At 45.6% G+C, this 21,829-nt stretch overlaps 3 protein-coding genes across 3 annotated transcripts; 1 reads left to right on the top strand and 2 right to left on the bottom strand.

Annotated features, from left to right (window-relative positions):
- Positions 1-7,929: 7,929 nt before the first annotated feature.
- On the top strand, positions 7,930-11,099 carry LOC124690773 (STOREKEEPER protein-like). Its single transcript, XM_047224110.1, has 2 exons — positions 7,930-8,855; positions 10,807-11,099. Exon 1 carries the CDS (start codon positions 7,930-7,932, stop codon positions 8,848-8,850), a length of 921 nt encoding a protein of 306 aa, XP_047080066.1. The 3' UTR covers positions 8,851-8,855; positions 10,807-11,099.
- Positions 11,100-11,862: 763 nt separating this feature from the next.
- On the bottom strand, positions 11,863-14,164 carry LOC124688547 (ethylene receptor 4-like). The gene is made up of 3 exons (XM_047222211.1): positions 12,545-14,164; positions 12,377-12,463; positions 11,863-12,282 (listed from the first exon to the last, which is right to left on the bottom strand). The coding sequence occupies exons 1-3, from the start codon at positions 14,162-14,164 to the stop codon at positions 11,863-11,865; spliced, it is 2,127 nt and encodes a 708-aa protein (XP_047078167.1).
- A 435-nt stretch (positions 14,165-14,599) lies between these two features.
- LOC124693272 (soluble inorganic pyrophosphatase 6, chloroplastic-like) lies at positions 14,600-17,781 on the bottom strand. Its single transcript, XM_047226748.1, has 5 exons — positions 17,378-17,781; positions 15,716-15,816; positions 15,457-15,638; positions 14,958-15,056; positions 14,600-14,868 (listed from the first exon to the last, which is right to left on the bottom strand). The coding sequence occupies exons 1-5, from the start codon at positions 17,764-17,766 to the stop codon at positions 14,776-14,778; spliced, it is 864 nt and encodes a 287-aa protein (XP_047082704.1). The 5' UTR covers positions 17,767-17,781; the 3' UTR covers positions 14,600-14,775.
- Between the last annotated feature and the right edge of the window lie 4,048 nt (positions 17,782-21,829).

The raw sequence follows: 21,829 nt of genomic DNA, 5'->3' as shown, positions 1-21,829 counted from the left end.
CGGTAGAGAAAAAGTGTGTCCTGAAAAATATTTTCTTAATGCTTTGGCTACATCACTCTGCCACCAAATATATACCATCGCACTTAAGCTATGCATCGGCAACATGTATGTGTAGTGTCACATAAACTTGAGTCGTGGTACACATAATCTAACGTGGAACATACAGCGTGAAAGGAAATTTGATATGCCCGCTTATGTAAATAAGGGATTTTAGGAAAACTAGATCCCTCTTTGCCTAGAGGCATGGCGGTGAGGCAATTTTTGATGAGCAAATTGCCTGATGTCACGTACCATTGAAGTGTGAGTTTCCACAAACTTAGCGTTGATAACATGGTGGAGAACCTCGTTGAAAGAGCATGGAGACTCCATGTGTGATTTTGTAACTCGTGACAATCTCTATCGACTAATGGTTGCATTGTGTTTTACTTGAAGGATTTGTTCACATGCGATGCTTGAACCATATGTTGGATTTGAGGTTGAAAGAAGAAGAACAAAGTGAAGAAGATCAAGTGTCGACCGAGGTGTTATTCAAGGAGTGATCCGAAATTTTTTCATGAGAGAGTTGATCCCATGGCGAACATGTATTTAGAAGGAAAAGGTGGCGTGAGAATTTCGCGTGTCTTCAAGACATCATCGTTATAAAGGAAGAATATATGATTCAAGGTTGATCAAGTCAAAGCGCAAGTTCAAGATGAGTATCTAGAAGAGTCATATGCTTCAAGCTTGGCGACTTTTGTGTGATCATGGATATGTGAAGATATGCCTAAAGAGATGATAACTCCAAATTTCAATGCTGTCTTTGGATCTTAGCTCCAAATTTCGATGCTTTTCGCTTGAAACATAAAATCGAAAACCCAATGAAACCAAGGTTGATCAACATATTTCCTTTAGATCTTGTTTTAATGTGATATCCATCTATGCATATCAGAGGCTTGCAACCTTCCAAGAAATCCCTCTTACATGCATCATATGACCAGTATACTGTGGCCAGATGCTCTTTGGGAACAAGATCTGCAGCTTCGTTAATTTGGTTGGTGCTTAGGAAAAATCTCGACCCAGGGTTTGATCTTCTAAACTCCTGACCATAGTCACGTAATAGGGCAAACTGCTCCTTTTCATCCCCATGAATTATGCTAAGTGTTGCCTTCCTTGCCCTTCCTAATTTAAATTTGTTTGGACATATATTGAATTTCCTTTGAACTTTGGCTGCAAATGCTTGCAAGCCTATTTTTGGTTATCTCTAAATTCATCAATGAAGATTTGAGTGAGGAAAGGAGCCGTCGATGATTTCAACTCCCAGCACCTCTCACAAGTGTGCTCACCGCAATGTTGTCTCGACTACAATGGCTCCCTCCATTTCTCTTCTGACACCTTGATCATTCAAGGACATCCTTCCTCACAATGAGCATCAAGCCTAGTTGCTTCATTCCTTGACTTCATAATCTTAACTCTCTCATTCACACCATAAGTTGACAAAGCCTTCCTAAATTCAGCCATGCTAGAAAATAACATGCCTACATTGAAGACAGGGGTTGCCATGTCAACTACATGGTTGAATTCTTTGAACTTGTATTCCAGAAGCTTCTGTTGCTCATTTGTCAATTTCAAATTATCATGATCAAGGCTAGCATCATCCTCACACTCAACTATCTCTGTGCACTCATTGTTGTCATTAAAATCATTGTCAATTTTATCTAGAAACAGATCATCATCAGCATCTTCTGCATCACAATCACTGTCATAGAAATCACTGTCACTGTCACCATCATCCTCATCCTCACTATATAACTCTGTTGATGAAAGACATGCAGAGGAGACAGTTCTTCATCAATCTCTTTCCATTTCTCTTTCTCTTGCTCGCAAAGATCTCCGACTCATGTGTATTTGCTAGGAATTGGCACAATGACATCCGTCTTGAGCCCCCGCAAAAATTGTTATGATCCACCATAATTGACGGTGTCTTCACATCTCTCGTAGCAGCCATCATTGGAACAATGTCACCATCATTCTGAATGAGACACAATTCATCTCTCATGTCACTCCTAGGAACACACCAGTAGAACTTTGTTTTGTCTATCATCTCATTTCCTCTTTGCTTAACAAAATCCTCAAGCCACTGAAGTGAGAAAGTATCAGTGTTGCAATTGTCAAAATAATCCACAATCCCACAAACATACTGCAAATGCTCCTTGAGACCACATAAAAACTCATTGTGATCCATCTCATTTGTAAACCTGTCAGGATCATCTGCACAGAATGCAAGTGTCAAAATTCAGTTAGCACTGCAAATATCAAAATTCAATTAAAAGTGCAAACTTGATATTCAGTTAACTTGTGCAGCTTCAATTTGGATCTTAACTGTGTAAAAATACATGAATTACTCGCTACATTGTTACAAACACAATACCAACAATGGAGTAGATGCATTCATCGGATCTGAATCGACTTGTTCATCTGAAAAAATCGAAGATTTCCCGATCAACTTTATTTGCCACCAAAAACAATCAACCATATCGGTCAAAACCTTTCCCAAACCAATCCCTAAGCACTACAACGACGATTTCGACTAATTTTGCGCCTCAAATCATTCACATATGACCAACATCTTCGTGGGGACATCATCCATGGCCGTCGCGCAGCTCCGCAGAGAAGAAGACGAGAAACAGAGAAGAGGACAAGGCTTATCGTATTGTAGAGGTTCCTCGCACCACTGTCGGCGGCGAGGATCGTCGGCCATCTCCGCCGCCGCCGCCCACAAAATCGCCTCCGTCGTCGCCAACTTCGCACCACGACGAGAAAGGAAACCACATTACGTCCTGCGTGATATGTGCGTTGTTATACAGAGAGAGACCTCGACGACCTGTTCGCAATTATCAGATTTCTTCAGTGCTATATCGGAAACACTCATCTCCCGCCTGGAAACGGCCACGTGTCGCCACCAGATTGAATTGTATGACTTGTGCACCCACTCGCATCGTTTTTGTACAAGTGCAATACACTTTCAAACATGTTGTATAAAAATGCACATAGAAGGCAAGTTGTTATACTAGTGGTGCAATTACCTCTTATCTTTTTTAGCTCTCTAAATGTTGATTGAGTTTTGAGCTATTTTTTTGAGTTGTAGGTACAGTCCATAAGTATGTTGCACAATTTTATCCCATTTTTCTGATCTCACCTGAACCTAACGAGAGGATCCTACACAAGTCAGGAGTAGGATTTTCTGTCTAAAACAAAACCGACATGAACAGTAGAGTCGCTCCGGTCCGCCTCTCGGTCCGGCCAACCCGAGCACTCTACAACCCACTAGGCCACGACGCGCACGCCAAAGCCCGCACCCACGCCCCGCGCCGCTGCCACCCATCCCGAGCGCCATGGAAGCCGACGGCCGGAGCGCCTCCTCCTCCCCCTCCCATCCCGGTCGACGATGCGCTCGTCTCGCCCCGTGTTCCGCCCGGACGACCGCCGCCCGGAGCCCAGCCCCGAGCCCCCGCAAGAGCGAGCGCAAGCGCAGGCGCCGCGCGGGCCCCGAATCCGCCGCGGAGCGTTGTGCATGACACGCCCACATTTCCATATTTCCCAGTTTTGTTGAGTGTGCATAAATACATAGCATTATCCATGCACCAGTATTTGTTAACTACGTACAAATATCTTGCTAGCTAGAAGTTATGTACTTCCCATCATCGTCCCGATAGTCCCGTCGGCCGCTGGGACACGTCTATTAGTTTAACTGTCAGTATTGTTGGATCGAGTTCTCAAACAGCAAAGCATGCATAAGGAGGATCCCAACAGTAGCGTTGTAGGCAACACCACGTCAATTTCATTGAAAGAGGCCTTGTAGCGGTCCCAAACTAGCCTCGCAGCGAGATAGACTAGAAAACCGTGCCAAACTATGGCCTCGTACTAGGCAAACCGGACTAAACCGTCCTAATTCGTGCCTATTCGGGCTGAACCGGAAAAACCAAAGGAATCCACTAAGACACGACGGAAATGGGACGAAAATGAGACCTTTTCTACCTAAATTTTGGTAGTTTTCTGGTTTTTTCTTAGACATGCCTACTTCTGGCCCAAACAGTGCCCATGCCTGCCTCCTTTGCCTTGTCCCGAATGGGCCTCCATCTGCGTTTTGGTGGGCTAGCTTCACTCAGGATGGAGGACAAGGAACCATAAAAGCCCAGCAACGTGAATCAATTGTTTGTTTGTCTCGTGTGTGTGCATATTAGTCAGAGTTTGCACGTGAATCAAGAACGGATTTCAAATGAAAATTTGTTGTGTTTTTATTTTGGAGGTTTTACTGGTTCTTTGTTGAGAGACTTGTGTGTTTTCACTTTCTATTGGATAGCATTTGTTGCAACGAAATAAAGATATTTCCTTTTGAGGTCGAATCCATCCTGACGATTCGCAGGATTTAGCGGGTATCGGTACGGGCGGATAACTTGGGTAGATCTTGTTTTTGATAGGATAGATTAATTTTTTTAAGACAAAAAACATGTTTAAAAATCCTAATTTTTTTTGACAACACACATCTCTCGTTATATATGCAACACCAAAAAAAAACTGCTGCTTAAAATTCGTGCTCCTGTGTTACTGCACCTTCCAGATGATGTCGATACTGCTAGTCTTCTGGCACAATTGCAGGAAACGGAGCACGAGAATGTCAAGCAACAACAACTGCATCGATATTCAGGGCGTTCCAGCTACCGTACCAACTCATAATACTGGACAGGGCCAAGCTACCAGTCCGGGAGAGGAAGTGAAGAAAAGCGACGCGACTCGCTGGGACGACAAGCTGGAAGCTCTCGTGGCGTTCCGCAAGTCCAAGGGGCAGTGCTTCACGTGCGGCGAAAAGTGGAACCGCACCCACAAGTGCCCTACTCAAGTGCCTCTGCACATCTTGGAGGAACTGTTGGGCGCGCTGCCACCAGATCAAGAAACCGTGTCAGATGAAGACATGAGTTCGGGCGATGAACTCATGTGCGCGGACGCAGCGGCGGTCGTCGGCTCTACAACGACACGACGTCGCACCATCCGTCTCCATGGACATGCTAGAAAATAACATGCCTACCCCAAGTCGAGGGAAGGAGGACCCATAGAGCTGCTGCCCTACTATGTGCCACCAAATCTTCAAGAAAAGGTTAAAGCTGGGGTTATCTTGTGCTGGCTAAAGAATGGCACGAAGAAGGTCAAAGAGGCAGTGACTGGTAAAGGCAAGGGCAAGGTTGATGAATGGTAGCCATGTGTTGTAGTTTGATCTAGTTTCAGTGTCCTAGTTTGATCTAGTTTTAGTGTCCTAGTTTGTCCTAGTTTGATCTAGTTTCGTTGTCCTAGTTTCTCCGAATAAAGATATAATGTAATGTTATGTTATGAATTTTGGTTTACATACCTTCCGCCCGTCACTCATGATTGTGAAAGGGCATGTGTTTGTAATTCCCAAATTATCCCTTAGTGTTGCCAAGAACCATTCCCATGAGCTAGTGCGCTCAACTTTTAATAGTCCCATTGCAATAGGATAGATGCAGATCATTTGGATCAATGCTAATAGTAGTCAACATATTTCCTTTGGATCTTGTTTTAATGTGACATCCATCTATGCATATCGAGGCCTCGCAACCTTCCAAGAAATCCCTCTTACATGCATCATATGACCAATATAATGTGGTCGATGCTCTTTGGGAACAGTGATCTCGTAGCTTCGGTAATTTGGTTGGTGCTTAGGAAAAATCTCGACCTGTGGTTTGATCTCCTCAATTCCTGACCATAGTCACGTAATAGGGCAAACTGCTCCTTTTTATCCCCATGAATTATGCTAAGTGTTGCCTTCCTTCCCTTCCTAATTTAAATATGTTTGGGCACATATTGAATTTTCTTTGAACTTTGGTTGCAAATGCTTGCAATCCTAGTTTTTGGTTATCTCTAAATACATCAATGAATATTTGAGTGAGGAAAGGAGTCAGCGTGACTTCAACTCCCAAGCACCTCTCACAATGAGCCTCAAGCCTAGTTGCTTCATTCCTTGACTTCATAATCTTAACTCTCTCATTCACACCATAAGTTGTCAAAGCCTTCCTAAATTCAGCCATGCTAGAAAATAACATGCCTACTTTGAAGACATGGGTTGCCATGTCAACTACATGGTTGAATTCTTTGAACTTGTATTCCAGAAGCTTCTGTTGCTCATTTGTCAGTTTCAAATTATCATGATCAAGACTAGCATCATCCTCACACTCAACTATCTCTGTGCACTCATTGTTGTCATTAAAATCATTGTCAATTTTATCTAGAAACAGATCATCATCAGCATCTTCTGCATCACAATCACTGTCATAGAAATTACTGTCAGTGTCACCATCATCCTCATCCTCACTATGTAACTCTGTTGATGAAAGACATGCAGAGGAGACAATTCTTCATCAATCTCTTTCCATTTCTCTTTCTCTTGCTCTGCAAGCATCTCCAACTCATGTGTATTTGCTAGGAATTGGCACAATGACATCTGTCCTGAGCCCTGAGCCCCTGCAAAAAATTGTTATGATCCACCATAATTGACAGTGTCTTCACATCTCTTAGAGCAGCCATCATTGGAACAATGTCACCATCATTCTGAATAAGACACAATTCATCTCTCATGTCACTCCTAGGAACACACCAGTAGAACTTTGTTTTGTTTGTCATCTCATTTCCTCCTTGCTTAACAAAATCCTCAAGACACTGAAGTGAGAAAGTATCAGTGTTGCAACACAAACAAATTGCAAATGCTCCTTGAGACCACAGAAAAACTCATTGTGATCCATCTCAATTGTAAACCTGTCAGGATCATCTGCACAGAATGCAAGTGTCAAAATTCAGTTAGCACTGCAACTATCAAAATTCAGTTAAAAGTGCAAACTTGATATTCAGTTAACCTGTGCAGCTTCAATTTGGACCTTAACTGTGTAAAAATACATGAATTACTGCTACATTGTTACAAACACAATAGCAGTAATGGAGTAGATGCATTCATCGGATCTGAATCGACTTGTTCATCTGAAAAAATCGAAGCTTTCCCGATCAAGTTTATTTGCCACCAAAAAAAATCAACCATATCGGTCAAAACCTTTCCCAAACCAATCCTTAAGCACTACAACGACGATTTCGACTAATTTTGCGCCTCAAATCATTCACATATGGCCAACATCTTCTTGGCGACATCCATGGCCATCGCGCAGCTCCACGGAGAAGAAGACGAGAAATAGAGAAGATGACGAGGCTTACCGTAGTGCGGAGGTTCCTCGCAACGATCGTCACCGGCGAGGATCGTCGGCCATCTCCTCCGCCCCCGCCCACAAAATCGCCTCCGTCGTCGCCAACTTCGCACCACGACGAGAAAGGAAACCACCTTACGTCATGCGTGGTGTGTGCGTTGTTATAGAGAGAGAGACCTCGAGGACTTGTTCGCAATTATCAGATTTCTTCAGTGCTGTATCAAAAAGACTCATCTCCCGCCTGGAAACGGCCACGTGTCGCCACCAGATTGAATTGTATGACTTTCACTGGCATCGTTTTGTACCAGTGCAGCACACTTTCAAACATGTTGTATGAAAATGCACATAGAAGACAAGTTGTTATACTAGTGGTGCAACTACCTCTTATCTTTTTTAGCTCTCTAAATGTTGATTGAGTTTTGAGCTATTTTTTTGAGTTGTAGGTACAGTCCATAAGTATGTTGCACAATTTTATCCCATTTTTCTGATCTCACCTGAACCTAACGAGAGGATCCTACACAAGTCAGGAGTAGGATTTTCTGTCTAAAACAAAACCGACATGAACAGTAGAGTCGCTCTGGTCTGCCTCTGGTCTGGCCAACCCGAGCACTCTACAACCCACTAGGCCACGACGCGCACGCCAAAGCCCACGTCCGCGCCGTTGCCATCCCGGAACCGGTTCCCGAGCGCCATGGAAGCCGACGGCCGGAGCGCCTCCTCCTCCCCCTCCCCTCCCGGGTCGACGATGCGCTCGTCCCGCCCCAGGTTCCGCCTGGACGACCGCCGCCCGGAGCCCAGCCCGAGCCCCCGCAAGAGCGAGCGCAAGCGCAGGCGCCGCGCGGGCCCCGAATCCGCCGCGGTGACCGCGCGCCGGCCCCGCGCGCTCCAGGGCTCGGCGTCGCCCTCCGCCGCGGCGGCGCGCAGGCCCCGCGCGTTCCAGGAGGCGGCGGCGCTGGCGGTGCTGGCGGCGGGCGCGCCCCGCGCGGCCCTGGGGTCCAGATCTTACGGCGCGGTCCAGCGCCTCTGGAGCGACGCCGACGAGGTGGCGCTCCTGACCGGCGCCGCCGCCTTCCGCGCGCGCAACGGGCACGTCCCGCGGCTCCCGGACATGGGCGCGCTCTTCGGGTACCTCAGGGGCTCCCTCTCCCCGCACATCGACCAGGACAAGGTCTACTACAAGCTGAAGCGGCTCAAGAGCAAGTACGAGCACGCGGCGCCGTCCGCCGCCGCGGGCAAGCACGAGCTCCGCGTGCGCGACCTCTGCGGCAAGGTCTGGGGCGCCCGCGTCGGCCTGTCTGACGAGGACAACTCACCGTCACCGGTGGAAGAACAGGCCAGGGACAGGGAGCGCCGCACTGTCCCGGACGCGGCAGCCATGCTCCCGGTAGCCACCGAGGTGCTCGACGCGTACTGGAAGACCAATGGTCTGGCGCTGTCCGGCGTGTCCCTGGAGAAGGGTCTGTCGCTGCTAGGAACAGAAAACGCGAGGTCGATCGAAACCAGGTGGAGGCAGCAGCTTGATGCAGAAGTGCGCTCGCAGATGAGGCGGCACGATCTGGCTAAGGACGTCTATGGCTTGCTGCTCGACGCCATTAAGGGCCTCGGCCCCTAGCTCGGGTATGGCTGTCAACTGTCACCTTGCATCTGATCTGCAGGGAAGCTAGGCTCTTTGCTTCACTAGTTTAACTTCTTGCTGGGTAATCAGTTTGCAGTTGCTGCGCATTCTGTTGTTTAGTGTCTGTTAGGCTCAATTACAGTAAAGTTGATTGGATAGAGTTTTCATGCTGGTTACTGGATTTTTTTGTCAAAAATAATAGCACCGGTGTGTGGTATAACTTATTTTTACACAGAATTAGTACATAAACTGCCGCTTTCCGATGCTTGAATATATTGTAAAATTCTGCATTATGCTCCCTTTCACTACAAGAAAGTAACATCTTCTCAGAAAAACTGTGAGAGAGCTAAGCTTGAGCGAGCTAAAATAGGTTGGTTTCTTGGAGTTTTAGGTTTTGGCCTCGGCCTTGTACTGAACTATGCTTCCTTTTCTATCTTAATCAATGAAACAGCAAACCTTTTGCCACATTAAAAAAAGGTTTCGGTTTGTTTGCTTGCCCAAGTCTAGAGCATTTCATAGCTCAATCTCTGATTCAAATGCAATGCATCCTGCTTGGGTATAAGAGCCTGCCAGCTTATTTATGTATACTGACATTACCTAATATTAAGGTACAACCAACGCAGAAACACTTTATGTTCGCAATGTGTGTTACAATCTGTGTGGTGCTGTCTGGAACTCTTGGTCCATGCAAAAGCGTAGAAGGATAATCTATCTATACATTGGTAATATTGGTTTCATACTCCTGAGAGCACCCGAGTCATCTTAAAAACCCCAATTGAAATATCTTCTGAATATCTACAGTGCTGATTCAATAATTATAGGACTTCCATCTCTTTTGTGACCGGCTGCAGGTTTATAGTGAAGTTCATAACTTCATAGTAAGCTTTCTTGCATTATCTGAATTTACCATCTCATCGTAGTCTTTGGTCAGTGATCCGAGCGCAGTGGAACTCTCGTCTTGTACCTACTTGGGATATGTAGGTCCTTGCCTTCAACTCCATTTAGAGCAGTATTTCCGTCTTTCATAAAACTAGGGTTGAAAATGAAAGGGAAACTTTCCTTCTGTTTCCGAAGAAAAAGGAAATGGAGGGCCAAATACGGAAAAGGAAGCGGCATTTAGAGGAAAAGAAACGGAAACGGCAAAATCATAAACGGAAACGGAAAAGAAAACGAGGGAGCCCTTTCCGACGGAAAGGAAAACGGCAGAGGAAATTCCGGAAAAATAAATACGGAAAGTTTTCGAAAATATAACCTAGAGAGGCTCGTGCATTTAGTAGGCCTATATTTACACATGAAACTGGACCTGGCCACGTATCAAGTCCACTAATTACTCTAACCCTAATCACTTTGTATAATTACGTGTGCATGCAGCCGTTAAACTATGTGTGTTACTTTATGTTGAATTGCCGCTTGTCGAAGTTAAGTGATATATCTTGTCTTATTATTATTTTATTTATGTGTGTCTTTCTGTCTACAAATCGGTATTATACCGCATTGTGTTGTGGCAAATATTCGTTTTCGTAACGTATCCGCTACGTTTTCGTTCTGTATTCATATCCGATGATTTCCGTTTTCATATTCGTTTCCGGGGTTTCCGATTTCATTTTCGATTCCGATAAGATAGAGGGAAACAAAAACGATAAAGCATTGTTCCGTCCGTTTCCGTTTCATTTTCAACCCTACATAAAACAATGATCCTTAATGTTTGTTACCCTCGTTGTTTACTAAAGATTTCATCAGCTTTCGTTGAAATTGCGGAAGATATTACATCTACTTATCAGAGCTTACTGTATGTCAAGTTCATCAGTTCAATTCCGGTTGCTGGTTTAGGTTGTCCATGCTCGCGGCCTGCCACACAACTCTTAGAAAAAATCTGAGCAAACTTTGTGCGAGTCTGTGAGATATCTTCTTCCCTTGTTTGTATCCACTCATGTTGTCCCAACACTCCTGCAGGTAGAAGCTGATGAGGTGTGCCGAACCAGCTAGGTGCGCTGCCGGCTGATCTAGTAGATCTGCATGTTGCTGACTGGCAAGGCCCTATCAAGTAATGATCAGCGTCGGTATGCTGTAGCAGAGTACAATGTGCATGACTGTCTGTTGCGTCTAGTGACTCTATCACTTACTTTAGATTCATAGGTGCTACTTTTGTTCTTTCTTTAGATTTAGAAGATCATGGAAATGATTCAGATGCTCAACCGATTTGTAAATTGTTTGACAACTTCTGTATCAGTGATGTTAGCTCTGCATTTTTCAACTGTAAGAATCCAGTAGATCTAATATTGTTTGCTTGATGGATGATGGTGTGATAAAGATAATTTGATTCATGCATCTTCATCTTTTTAATGGGTTGCTGACCAGCAAGAACCAGAGATGGTGTTGTAGTAGTTTTGGATCCCCTTCTTGTTATTTTCTACCCCGAAATTATTCCATCCTTAGTTTTCTTTCTGCTCCAAGCTATGTTTTGTGTGTGCTACTGGTGCAAGGACGGCACCGTTTGCAAGTACCAGCGAATGCAAATTGCATGCTGCTTCAGTGAGGAAACCTGATGATAATAAGATCGTACAAGCAGCAGCAATACAACAGTACAGAGCATAACACAAGACATAACATGCTTGCATAAAACATACATTCTCAGTTGGAGATTCTCCTGTTCCTCCGTGGGATATTGCTCCTATCCTGGTGGCTGGTGAGTGTATGCTGCCCCTTCTCTACTTTCGATTTTAGTTCACGCCCCTTTATTTTCCCGCACATACATGTTTTCGTCCTCCGAAATGCATTCTCGCAAACTACACTCAGAATCAATATGAACTATATGTGCAAACTACTGGAAACTACCAATACTTCTTGTCGTTCTTTCCTCATGTTTCTCTTAATGATTCTTGTGGATCAGCTCATTGCCTTGTGACGGATACAAAACAGGCACCAATACCTGAGACCAATACAATCATCAGTTCCGAAGGACTCTGTAGAGTTGAGCTCCCAGTGCCGCCAGCGTGACGGGTTTCTGGATCAGACGTTTATCCCCGACTGACGGCACATCTCACGGACGCTGTCGTCGACGCTCACGGCGAGAGCTGCGACAATGAGAAGCCAGCACCTGTTCCTGAGCTCCCTGATCCGGAGGGCCACCTCAAACGCATCCATGTCAAGGTCAAGAAAGAGGAGTTGGAAAGAAGAGTCGGCGTTCCCCAGTAAGGTCAGGCAATGGGCTCCTGACGAAACTGGTGTGACCTGGCAGCCAAGCTTCTCGAGGAGCTTCTGCGTCACCGCCTGGCTCATGCCATCGCCATCTGCGAGCAAGATCCTCAGGCCATCGAGGCGCGGAACGGACGATGGGGTTCGGCACACACCTGACTGCTGCAGCTGGAACTGCAGAAAGAGGGTGATGGTTTCTCCATCTGATGCCGACCGCATGCTACCATTCATCATCTGAAGAAATGAACCATTCAGGTCATGTGTTAGCTAGCTGTGCAAATAAACAGCCGTTAGGCGTTAGCTACAAAATTTCTTTTGGTATACCAACCTGCACAATCTTCTTGCACATGCTGATCTCAGAGCTGCCCGGTCTACCAGGAGATCGGCTGCACCCAACTGATCTTTCCATCGCAGCCTGAAACTTGCACAGGCTGATCTGAGAGCAGACCTGTCTGCTGGGAGATTCGCTGCACCCAGTTGATCTTTCCATGGTAACCTGAAACTTGACACAGATGCTGCAACCTGGAGACAGATTTGGCTGCGCCGGGATGCAATCCTCTTGGCCCGCAGTGCAAGTACTGACAGAGAACAAGAGACGCCCTGCGTCGCTGCGCTGCTGGCTAAGCAGAGCACCCACCATTTGCAGTAGGAGATGGAAGACTCGCGTCTCATCGCCGACGACCCACGCCGGCAAGGAATTCTCCAGCTGGTAGGAGAAACCAACTCCTTGGCAACCGGCTAGGCACCCCGCCACGCTCATCGCCTCCTTGATCAGGGAGTGGAGGCCGAATGGCCTGCGATTCACTGTCAACGTCTCCGTGGCGACATCGTTCATCAGTGCCAAGGACAGGGTGCTTGTCCTGGCAATGGTGTCGGCCACGAGCCTCTGCTCGGGGCTCATGTTATCCACCTGCGACACCATGGAGAGCAGCCCGATGATCGAGTACATCGGCTTTCGCATGCCGTGGCACATGGCGCTCTGGATGTTGTTGATACCATTGGTCGCCATCATGGCTTCGTGCTTGGCGTGCAGCAGGGCCCTGTGCTGCTCGGCGAGCTTTTCGCGCATGGCCTGCCACTCCTCCAGGACGGCCGCGTGGGAGAGCGCCACGGCGACCTGATCGGCGACCACCTGCACAACCTCCAGGTCTTGGCTGCCCCATTCTCTGCTACTGGTGTAACCTTCCAGCTTGTTGCGAAGAACCAACACCAAGATGGCATATGAGCTTGCCACCGGTGCCTTTCTCCCGTCGAAATTGGAAACCTTGAGCATGGGAATCCTTATGGCAGCCACGGCTCCCGGTGGCTGGAGGCCACCGCTACTTGCCGTGGCGAGTGCCGAGCGTGGCCTGAGCACCTTGGCGGTCTCGCTGGCCATTACGTCGACCACGTCGGGGTCATCTGGGGAGATAGGAGGCTGCGAGCCCAGCACGACGCTGACAGGGCCCTTGCCCCTGAGGCTGAGCTGGTGCACCAGGTGGAGATCGGCGCCGGCGTCGTGGCCAGGCATCCAGACGGCGCAGCTGTGGAGCACAAGGGCGTCGGCGAGGTGGAGCATGGTGGTGTGGAGGATGGTGTGCGCGTCGAGCGGCGGGGAGCTCCGGATGTGGTGGGCGAGCATGCGGACGACGCGGGAGGTGGCCTCGACGCGGCGGCGGACGATGCCGAGGTCGCGGTCGAGCTGGCGGGCCTTGGCGCGCAGGAGCGCCTCCCGGAGCTTTGCGCGGATGAGGCGGGGGATGAAGATGACGAGGGAGACGGCGGTGGCGAAGGAGACGAGGGCCGCGAGGAGCTTGGTGGCGGTGGAGGCGAGCAGGAGGCCGGATGAGTGCGGGTGGGTGTGGGAGAAGACGGCGAGCAGGTGGGTCGTGCCGCCGAGCACGGCGAAGGAGGCGAGCTGCAGCAGGAGCCACTTGAGCGGGGCGAGGTCGGCGCAGGAGGCGAAGTAGATGAGCTCGAGCGGGATGGAGAGGTAGGCGGCGGCGATGAGGAAGTCGCTCACCCGCTGGCACTGCAGCATGGCCTGCACCGCGCCGTCCTCCCGGCCGTCGCACGCGCCGCCGCAGTAGTACCGCTGCACCACCCCCGCCGCCGCCGCCGAGAAGTGTCGCGTCATTGTTTCACTCTCTTCTGCCGAGCTGAGCTATCAACCGAAGGCAGTGTGCATGCGCGCAATGATTCGGTCGGAGGATCCCAAAAGGGCGGAGAGAAAGAGATAGGTGGAGGATTCCGGTGCCGTGGACAGCCCGGAGCAGGACACGTGTGTACCGGTTACCGAACGCTGCTACGCCCATGCAGCGGCCGGCCATGCTACCCTACTACGGCTCAGCCCTGACTACCTAAACAGCCCAAGCCCGGCTCAGCCCAGCCCAGTCATTCACATAGGTTTGCCTTCCAACCAATAAAAATAGAGCCCAGACCCGAGAGGTATGGCCATGGCATGGAACGCACAAACTTCTGAAAAAGAGGAGGAGTGAGACTCAACTACGTTTTGCCAGCCCAATTTTCCAACTTCCCAGGCAACGAATTCATCCCGACAAAGAACATTCGGTTTGGTTCCCTTCTGAAAAACTTGCTCGGAAATTCCTTATTCACTCAAATCAGATTATTCCTGTTACATGCAGCAGGTTTGCAAAGAGTTTTCCCAGATGAAAGAAGCAATGCATATATCACATAAAAACAGCATGCTGAAAGAATGGATATGTTGGCTGCTCATGGACCTAGGTCTTAGGCTAGTGAGAGCTCTCCAGCAGGAATCTTCCTCTTCACCAATTTCTCCCATGATTCATTGGTTTCTTCAATGACCTTCAGGGCATATGCCTAGTCATGGCAAAGAAGGAATACCATCAGAATGCAAAATTATCTGCTGCGTTTCAGGGTATCAATGAACAAGCTAAGCTCAAACTTACCTTGCTTGTGGGCTTGTTGCCGAGGCCAAATCTGTTGGCAGGCTTACCATCTGGTATCTTGTAGTCTCTGAACCAGTCTCTGATAGCAGTCAATGTTCCCTGAATAGCAAAGTTGCAGGTCAAAACAAATGTAAAATACTGAGGAGGTAAAACAGGCTGAAATTTGTTTTAATGCTTAAAATGGAACTGGTCTCAAGTCTGAAGTTGTAAACCTAACAACCACAGACAGGAAAAGGCTTCATAGAAATCCACAAGCGATTGCTAGAAAAACATGTGGGAGATGACTAGGGTTGATTAATTATACCAGGAGTGCCATTCTGTTTTTTTTTCAAGGCTATGAATGCAAAACTAAATTTGCTTTGCTTACAAGCTACTTAGCCAAGATCAAAACTAGAAACAGAAAACGGTGCTCATGTGACATGTACATATCCGACTTTGCATCAAGGAGAACTAGGCAGCAGATACCAAAGGAGAACAAGGACAAGGATATCAGTCATACTGGAAAATGCTGCTCAACATCATCCACATCATTCACAAGAGCTGCTTTGGGATCATCCAAAGAAATGGCCACAATTTTCCAGTCAAGCTCCCCCTCGTCAATCATTGCCAAAGCTGCCAATGGTTTCACCCTAAGAACATCCCCGATGTTAGCTCGTCTTTCACCAATCTCAACCACATCAACTGAGAAAAAAAGTAAAGAGAAAGGTTTATTAGAGAGGCATAAAATCATGCTTTGGTGAACAGAAAAAGTTAACTACCAGGATCATTGTCTCCAAGTGCTCCTTCAACATCAGCATTTGCAGCAGTTGGGTCCTCCCATGTCTGGGGAAGTAACCCATAGTTCCAGTTGATGTTGTACCTGATGTAAGCGATAATATCAGGAATCTCCATGCACAAGTCTATAATAGGGGTACTAGCAGCATAATCTCAATGTCTCAATTGCCTCGCCAAGAACGCAAGTTTCACAGTTGAAGCTTATACCAAGTTGAAAGATCGATAAGAAAAAATATCACTTCAAAAAGGCTCAAACAAGGTACAACATAGCAGCTTAAGATCTCCTTTGTCAAGAAAAATGATCAAGCGTGGTAGATATTCAACAAGAACACACTTTAACTCTTTAAACAGTTCAACCTAGCTTATTGTCAGTTGGTTTTGGTGACAAAACAAACATACTATGCAGCTAACACACCATCTAAATGTAGAGATTTTTCAAGAGCAGCCTAATTCAATTTCATATAAACCTGAAAAGTATGTCCGCACGAAATCTGCTATTCTGAGATTTGCATATGAGGACAGGGAACCAAAGTAGACTTAAAAGTGATCCCACTGCCAAACATGGGAGAATATAAAACCTTGAAGAAATCCCTAAAATAAAGCATATGGCAGCCACTACAACCTTTCTGCATAGAAGTAAAGCTCTTCGAATGCGACTAATGTAAGAATACCGTGGCGTATCATTTCCCCACTATAGCACAACAGAAAAGCATTAAAGGAACTACCATTCTCCCAGTTTTTCTTCCAAAGTTACATTTTTTATAAAACCGTAAACTAAAGTTTCCTAGAAAAACCATAAAGGTGCCAATATTTTTTATTTACCACATGCAAATTATGAGGATGGCATCCGACCTCTCTGTGTAAGGCACTAGGTATTTATGTTGACTTAAGGGTCTAAAACCAAAAACACAAATAGAATTTCTGGTGGCACAGCAGGAAGAAAGAATTGTTACTGATATATAATCTACTTTATTCTTTGTTCTTAAGATGCGAGTGAAAAGCTTGAAAGTGGTACTCCCTCTGATCCATAAAAAGTGTCGGAGCTTTAGTTCAAATTTGATCGCCCCAACGCTTATTATGGATCAGAGGGAGTAAATTAATGCCACTCTTTTCTCGCTGATGAGCCTGTAGCCCTCAACTATTTTTCTCGATTAAGCGGTAAATAGGGAGTCTAGGGATTGGAATGTACCTAGAGATTTGGCTCTTGGTAGAACTGCATGGAAATAAGCAAACCGTATGCCGGAGTCTTAATTTACTTTCTTGTACATATTTCTCTCTTTAAGTTTTTGGTTTCGATATGTTTCTGTTGGGTTTCATGTCTAGCCTATCCCAACTTGCTTGGGACAAAAATGCTTTGTTGTTGAAAAGGGCCTCAAGGCCCCCAATTTCATCATGATGAAATGGAAGTTCAGAACAACCATCTAAATTTCATCATGAAATTGAAGTTCAGACCAACCATCTCAATTTCATCATGATGAAATTGGAATTCAAAACGACCACGTGGCCTCTACTAATTAATCAGTCAATTGGTTCACTATTACACCATCAACTTAAATATATATATACATGCTTCCAATTTTAACATGAAAAAGACAACATTTTCAGGATGATTTGGGGACGAATTTCCTCCGGTTGGGAGTCCTTACGGGTAGTAACGGAGGTTGCCCTTCTTGGTGTCCTGCTTGATGGGAGTGAAGGCCTCGTCGGTGGCGACCTCCATCTTGGCGCTGCTCTCCTTGGGGATCTCCACGATGAAGTGGAAGACCCCGTCCCCGGCGCGCAGGGGCACGTCGTGCCAGGGGGAGAACTTGCGGCCGGCGCCGTCGACGAGGAAGACGCGGTAGTCGAGCGTCTCGGGCTGGCCCAGGTCCTTGGGCTTGAGCTCGGTGGGCCGGAGGAGCGCGGTGGTGGTGAGACCCGGGCGCTGGAAGCGGACGGCGGTGCGGAGGCGGCAGCTGCTGTGTCGGAGGCCGACGCCCGCCAGGCGCGTGAAGCGGGTCGCCGCCGTCGCGGAGGCTGTGACCGCCGTCGCCATTCGCGGTGGCGCTGGGGGTGGGTGGGAGAGAGGGATGAGGCGGCGGCGGCGGCGGCGGCGGTCACTGAAGACTGGAAAGTGGAGCTGAGGATGACGAGGCGATGAATTTTTGCGGCTTTCGTGGTGGCTACTGGCTGTGCTAGGTGGGCCCTCGTGCTGACAGATCTCGAGAATGTTTGCATGGGCCACGTGCTGGGCTTATTCGTAGGGAAGGCCTAGGCCCATTTGGATGTCGGGCTGAGAAGTTGGGCTGCCTGTCCAATGCATGCTTCTGTAGGAAATCCATTTTCTCAAAGAAAAAAAAGATAGTAAGAAAAGGTAACTCATATTGTCATCTTTCTATGACTACTCATAGTGCAAGTAATTTCATGAGTAACTTAGCGTCCAACTCATTAAATTTGATTTTGTGGCAGTGAGTTAATGAAAAAGAGGAGAATAGAGCAACATAGCTAGTTATTCTAACATCCAATTTCCCAAGATACAATGAGTCTACAAGCTAAATAATGAATCCATCTATGATGTTATTAACCACTGATTATAGTTGAGAGTAGCATAGAGTAATAACATGCACATGTTACTAATAAACAAGAAACTTCGGATGAATAAGAGGTGTCTTTTTGTGCATAGGAAACAAGATAGATGAATTTCAAAGAATTGAAGAGAGTGGGTATAGATGTAGATGGAAAATGCATTGGACTTATCAAAGGAAAGGTAAATATCCCATTTGGAAAAAAGAAAATAAGAGAAATTTTGAGAATATAAGGAATATTGGAAATATTCATATGGTACGTCGATGACAAAAGAATAAGAATTCTAGTTTCCTTTGCAATTTTGAAGGACAACAAACATGAGCTCTGACCTCATGTTTTCATCTCTTTGTGCAGACAATTCAGGATTACAATGTTTTGACCATAGGATGACATGTTTATGTAGAGTCATATTCTCTTTTGTTTTTATATAGTTTATACATGTATGACCATGTGTGCCATGATGTAATATCTTGTAAGAGCTAAACTTTAATAAGGTAATAAAACTACTAAAGGTTGCATGCATCAATCGATGCATAGACCGGAGCTATGTCTTCATTTGGAGGAAAAAGGGGGAAAATCTTGAGTTTTCAATGTATGGCAGCCAAACTGACACTTGTGAAATTTTCTATGGTTTTGGTTCCCGGATAAATCCAGGAAATATGACATCTAAATTTCTCGTTTAGGATGGTGGACATGGGCCCACACATAGGAACAGCCAAAATGAACGAATGATGAATAGATCCATCCATTGTACAATTTTTTTTTTGGAAGAAATGCCTAGTCCAACTTTGTTTTATGTTGTCTTTAGTTGCAATGCCATTATGCCAAATGAGCGGTAACCAACCAAATGGTTAAGGATACAACAACCACCACACTCAACCAATGGTTGGTTATCGTGGTGCTGCTTATCTATGTGTGAAAATAAAATGCAAATGTCAACACATAGCAGTTTATTTCCGTATACGTTGCCACGAGATATTCTTCTTACTGGGCAGACAATATGTTGATATTTTCTCTCGACAATACTTTTGTATGCTCATAATACGAAATTTTGACACAAAGGACCACCTGCCTCAGTGAATTGTCAAAAAAAGATCACATGTGAACAGAATTGACAAAAAAAGACCACCTTCGTTGTGGCAGAACGGCCCCCATGCGACACGTGGAAGATGCCGCCGTAACAGCTGGCGGCAGACCTTGCCGCCGCCGCATGTGGCGGCACGTTAGCTGCCAGGGTCGCCGTCAGGAGCCGTCGAGCCACGGTGGGCCCTGCCGCTCCCGCCTGTGGCGGCAAGGTGACGTGGCAGGGTGCCGCCACGGCTCCTGACGGCGACCTTGGCAGCTAACGTGCCGCCAGCTGCTACGGCGACATCTTCCAAGTGTCGCCTGGGGGCCGTTCCGTCACGACGAAGGTGGTCTTTTTTGTCAATTCTATTTACAGGTGGTCTTTTTTGATAATTCACTGAGGCAGGTGGTCCTTTGTGTCAAAACATCCTCATAATACACCTAATGAATTGATCACAGTTACAGCAAGAACATCATGATGAGACTTCCGCGCACATATGCTTGATCCTGATTCCTGAAGAGACGACAACAACATGAAGTAGGAACAAGGAAAGCAGATAGCACAGTCCCGTGTTCAGGGAACAGAGAAGAACTAAGAGGGTGCAAAATGACGTTTATGGGTAGACAAGTCTAATACTGTATATGCGGTGACCATTATTCAGTTGAGTTAGGCATCAATTGTATATAGGAATCAGGAGAGATGCTGCGCGCACTTCTTCTGGTATGCTCGGCTGCATCTGCATGCCAGGTTCAGTTTCCATTTGCAGGAACATGCTCCATGACTCCGTTCAGAAAAGGTGAGAAAATTCTACTTGGCTACAATTGCTCCCGAAAGAATGTTTGGCCAAGTGCATCAGTCTCTGTGTTGGTTGGCTAATTAGCTCAGGAGGAACCGAGCAACACGTTTGTCTAAAATAAAGCCAATAGTTGAGTTACAACTTTCTAGTGAAAGATAAATTAGGCAGAGAGTACATTAGATGGAAAACGCAAGAACAACAAATGATCCGTGATAAAATAAAAGTGAATTAATTTTACTTATGTTACATCAATAGTCAATTCCGGTGCATCGAGGAATGTAAAAAGTCAATGCTTTATACATATTCCGCCCTGCCCAAAATATGATGTTTACATTTTTTCGGTCAAGTCTAACTTTGTAAAGTTTGATCAAGTATACTACTGTATTAAATATATCAACATCTACAATACCAAATCGGTATTATTGGAACATGGAATATATTTTTATATTATATGCATTTGATATTGTAGATGTTTATATTTTTCTATATGCGCACTCAAACTTTACAAAGTTTGGCTTTGTCATATAATTATAGGCCACACATTTTGGACAAGAGGCAGTAGATGGAGGGAATTTAGATAGTACCCCATCCATTTATTTCAGATTACTCTGTGTGTTAGCTTTGACTAGCAATTACTCTATTGCAGTATGCTGTATTTTATATGATGTGAAGTTAACATCTTTAAATTGGTATTCCAAAATACTTGTTTGTGTGTTATGATTATAAGTTACATGTTATTTACCATAAAATTATACCATTTTTTAAATACAAATTGAACGTTTTAGTTTCATGGTACATAACCTATATTTGTTTTCTTAGTAAAACAATATTATCAAAGTTGAATCTCAAAATGCATGTGTGTCATGTAAATATTGACGTAGTAAGTAATACAGTAATATTGTTCAAACGCTTCTCATAATGCAAGCTAATATGCATACTAATTAGAAACAAAGGGTCAAAATTTTGTCCTTATGATAGCTAATATGAAAAGTGATAAGAAAAAAAAGGAAGTCCGGATAAGTAGAAGTAATAAATATTCTTTGAACTGAATTCAATTTATCAACATTTTTTTATCAATTCTTCATCTATCCTTTTGAATAGAATAGGAAATTAAATTTCAGCCAAGCATGCACTACTGGAAAAATGAAGTTTGCCGAGTGTGCAAAATACCCGGCAAAGAAATCCTCGGAACACATCAAAGGCTCTTTTGAGTCTTTACACTCGGCAAAGATGACTCGGCAGAAATTCCCTTGGCAATCAGATTTTGCCGTGTGTTTTTGCCCCGAAGCTCGACAAAGTCTTTGCCTGGTGTTTTCTTCCTTCTGCCGGCAAAAAAATGTAATTGATAGTTAGCCCACATTAACTGAGGGGACACGTCTTTCCTAGTGTATTCTTTGCCGTGTGGTTTTTCAGAGTTTGTCAAGTTTGTTTCTTCGTCATGTGTTTTTTCCCGGATTTTGACCGTGGCAATTAATACTTTTTTTGAACTGATTCAATTGATTAGCATTTTTGATCAATTCTTCATCCATCCTTTTGAGCAGAATAGGAAATTGATTTTCAGCCAAGTATGCATGCCAAACTTGTGTGCACCTGTCATGCATGAACTAATGGATAAGGAGTGAGTATGCCACAACGGATAGGATGGAACAAAAAACTAGGATCCATTTTCAT

Source organism: Lolium rigidum, chromosome 2 (genome assembly GCF_022539505.1).
Source record: "Lolium rigidum isolate FL_2022 chromosome 2, APGP_CSIRO_Lrig_0.1, whole genome shotgun sequence".
Lineage (NCBI taxonomy): Eukaryota > Viridiplantae > Streptophyta > Magnoliopsida > Poales > Poaceae > Lolium > Lolium rigidum.
Note: the sequence above shows the minus strand (reverse complement) of the source record. Positions and strands in the feature narration are given on the sequence as shown.

Bases quoted from the DNA above. Each gene is read 5' to 3' on its own strand.
- LOC124690773 (XM_047224110.1), top strand. From the start codon at position 7,930: ATGGAAGCCGACGGCCGGAGCGCCTCCTCCTCCCCCTCCCCTCCCGGG.
- LOC124688547 (XM_047222211.1), bottom strand. From the start codon at position 14,164: ATGACGCGACACTTCTCGGCGGCGGCGGCGGGGGTGGTGCAGCGGTAC. The intron at 12,464-12,544 runs GTTACCATGGAA...TGCAAGTTTCAG, and splicing joins GCATCTGTGTCAAGTTTCAG to GCTGCGATGGAAAGATCAGT. The intron at 12,283-12,376 runs GTTGGTATACCA...TCATTTCTTCAG, and splicing joins TGTGCAAGAAGATTGTGCAG to ATGATGAATGGTAGCATGCG.
- LOC124693272 (XM_047226748.1), bottom strand. From the start codon at position 17,766: ATGGCGACGGCGGTCACAGCCTCCGCGACGGCGGCGACCCGCTTCACG. The intron at 15,817-17,377 runs GTAAGGACTCCC...CGCTTACATCAG, and splicing joins GGCAACCTCCGTTACTACCC to GTACAACATCAACTGGAACT. The intron at 15,639-15,715 runs GTAGTTAACTTT...TTTTTTTCTCAG, and splicing joins ACTTGGAGACAATGATCCTG to TTGATGTGGTTGAGATTGGT.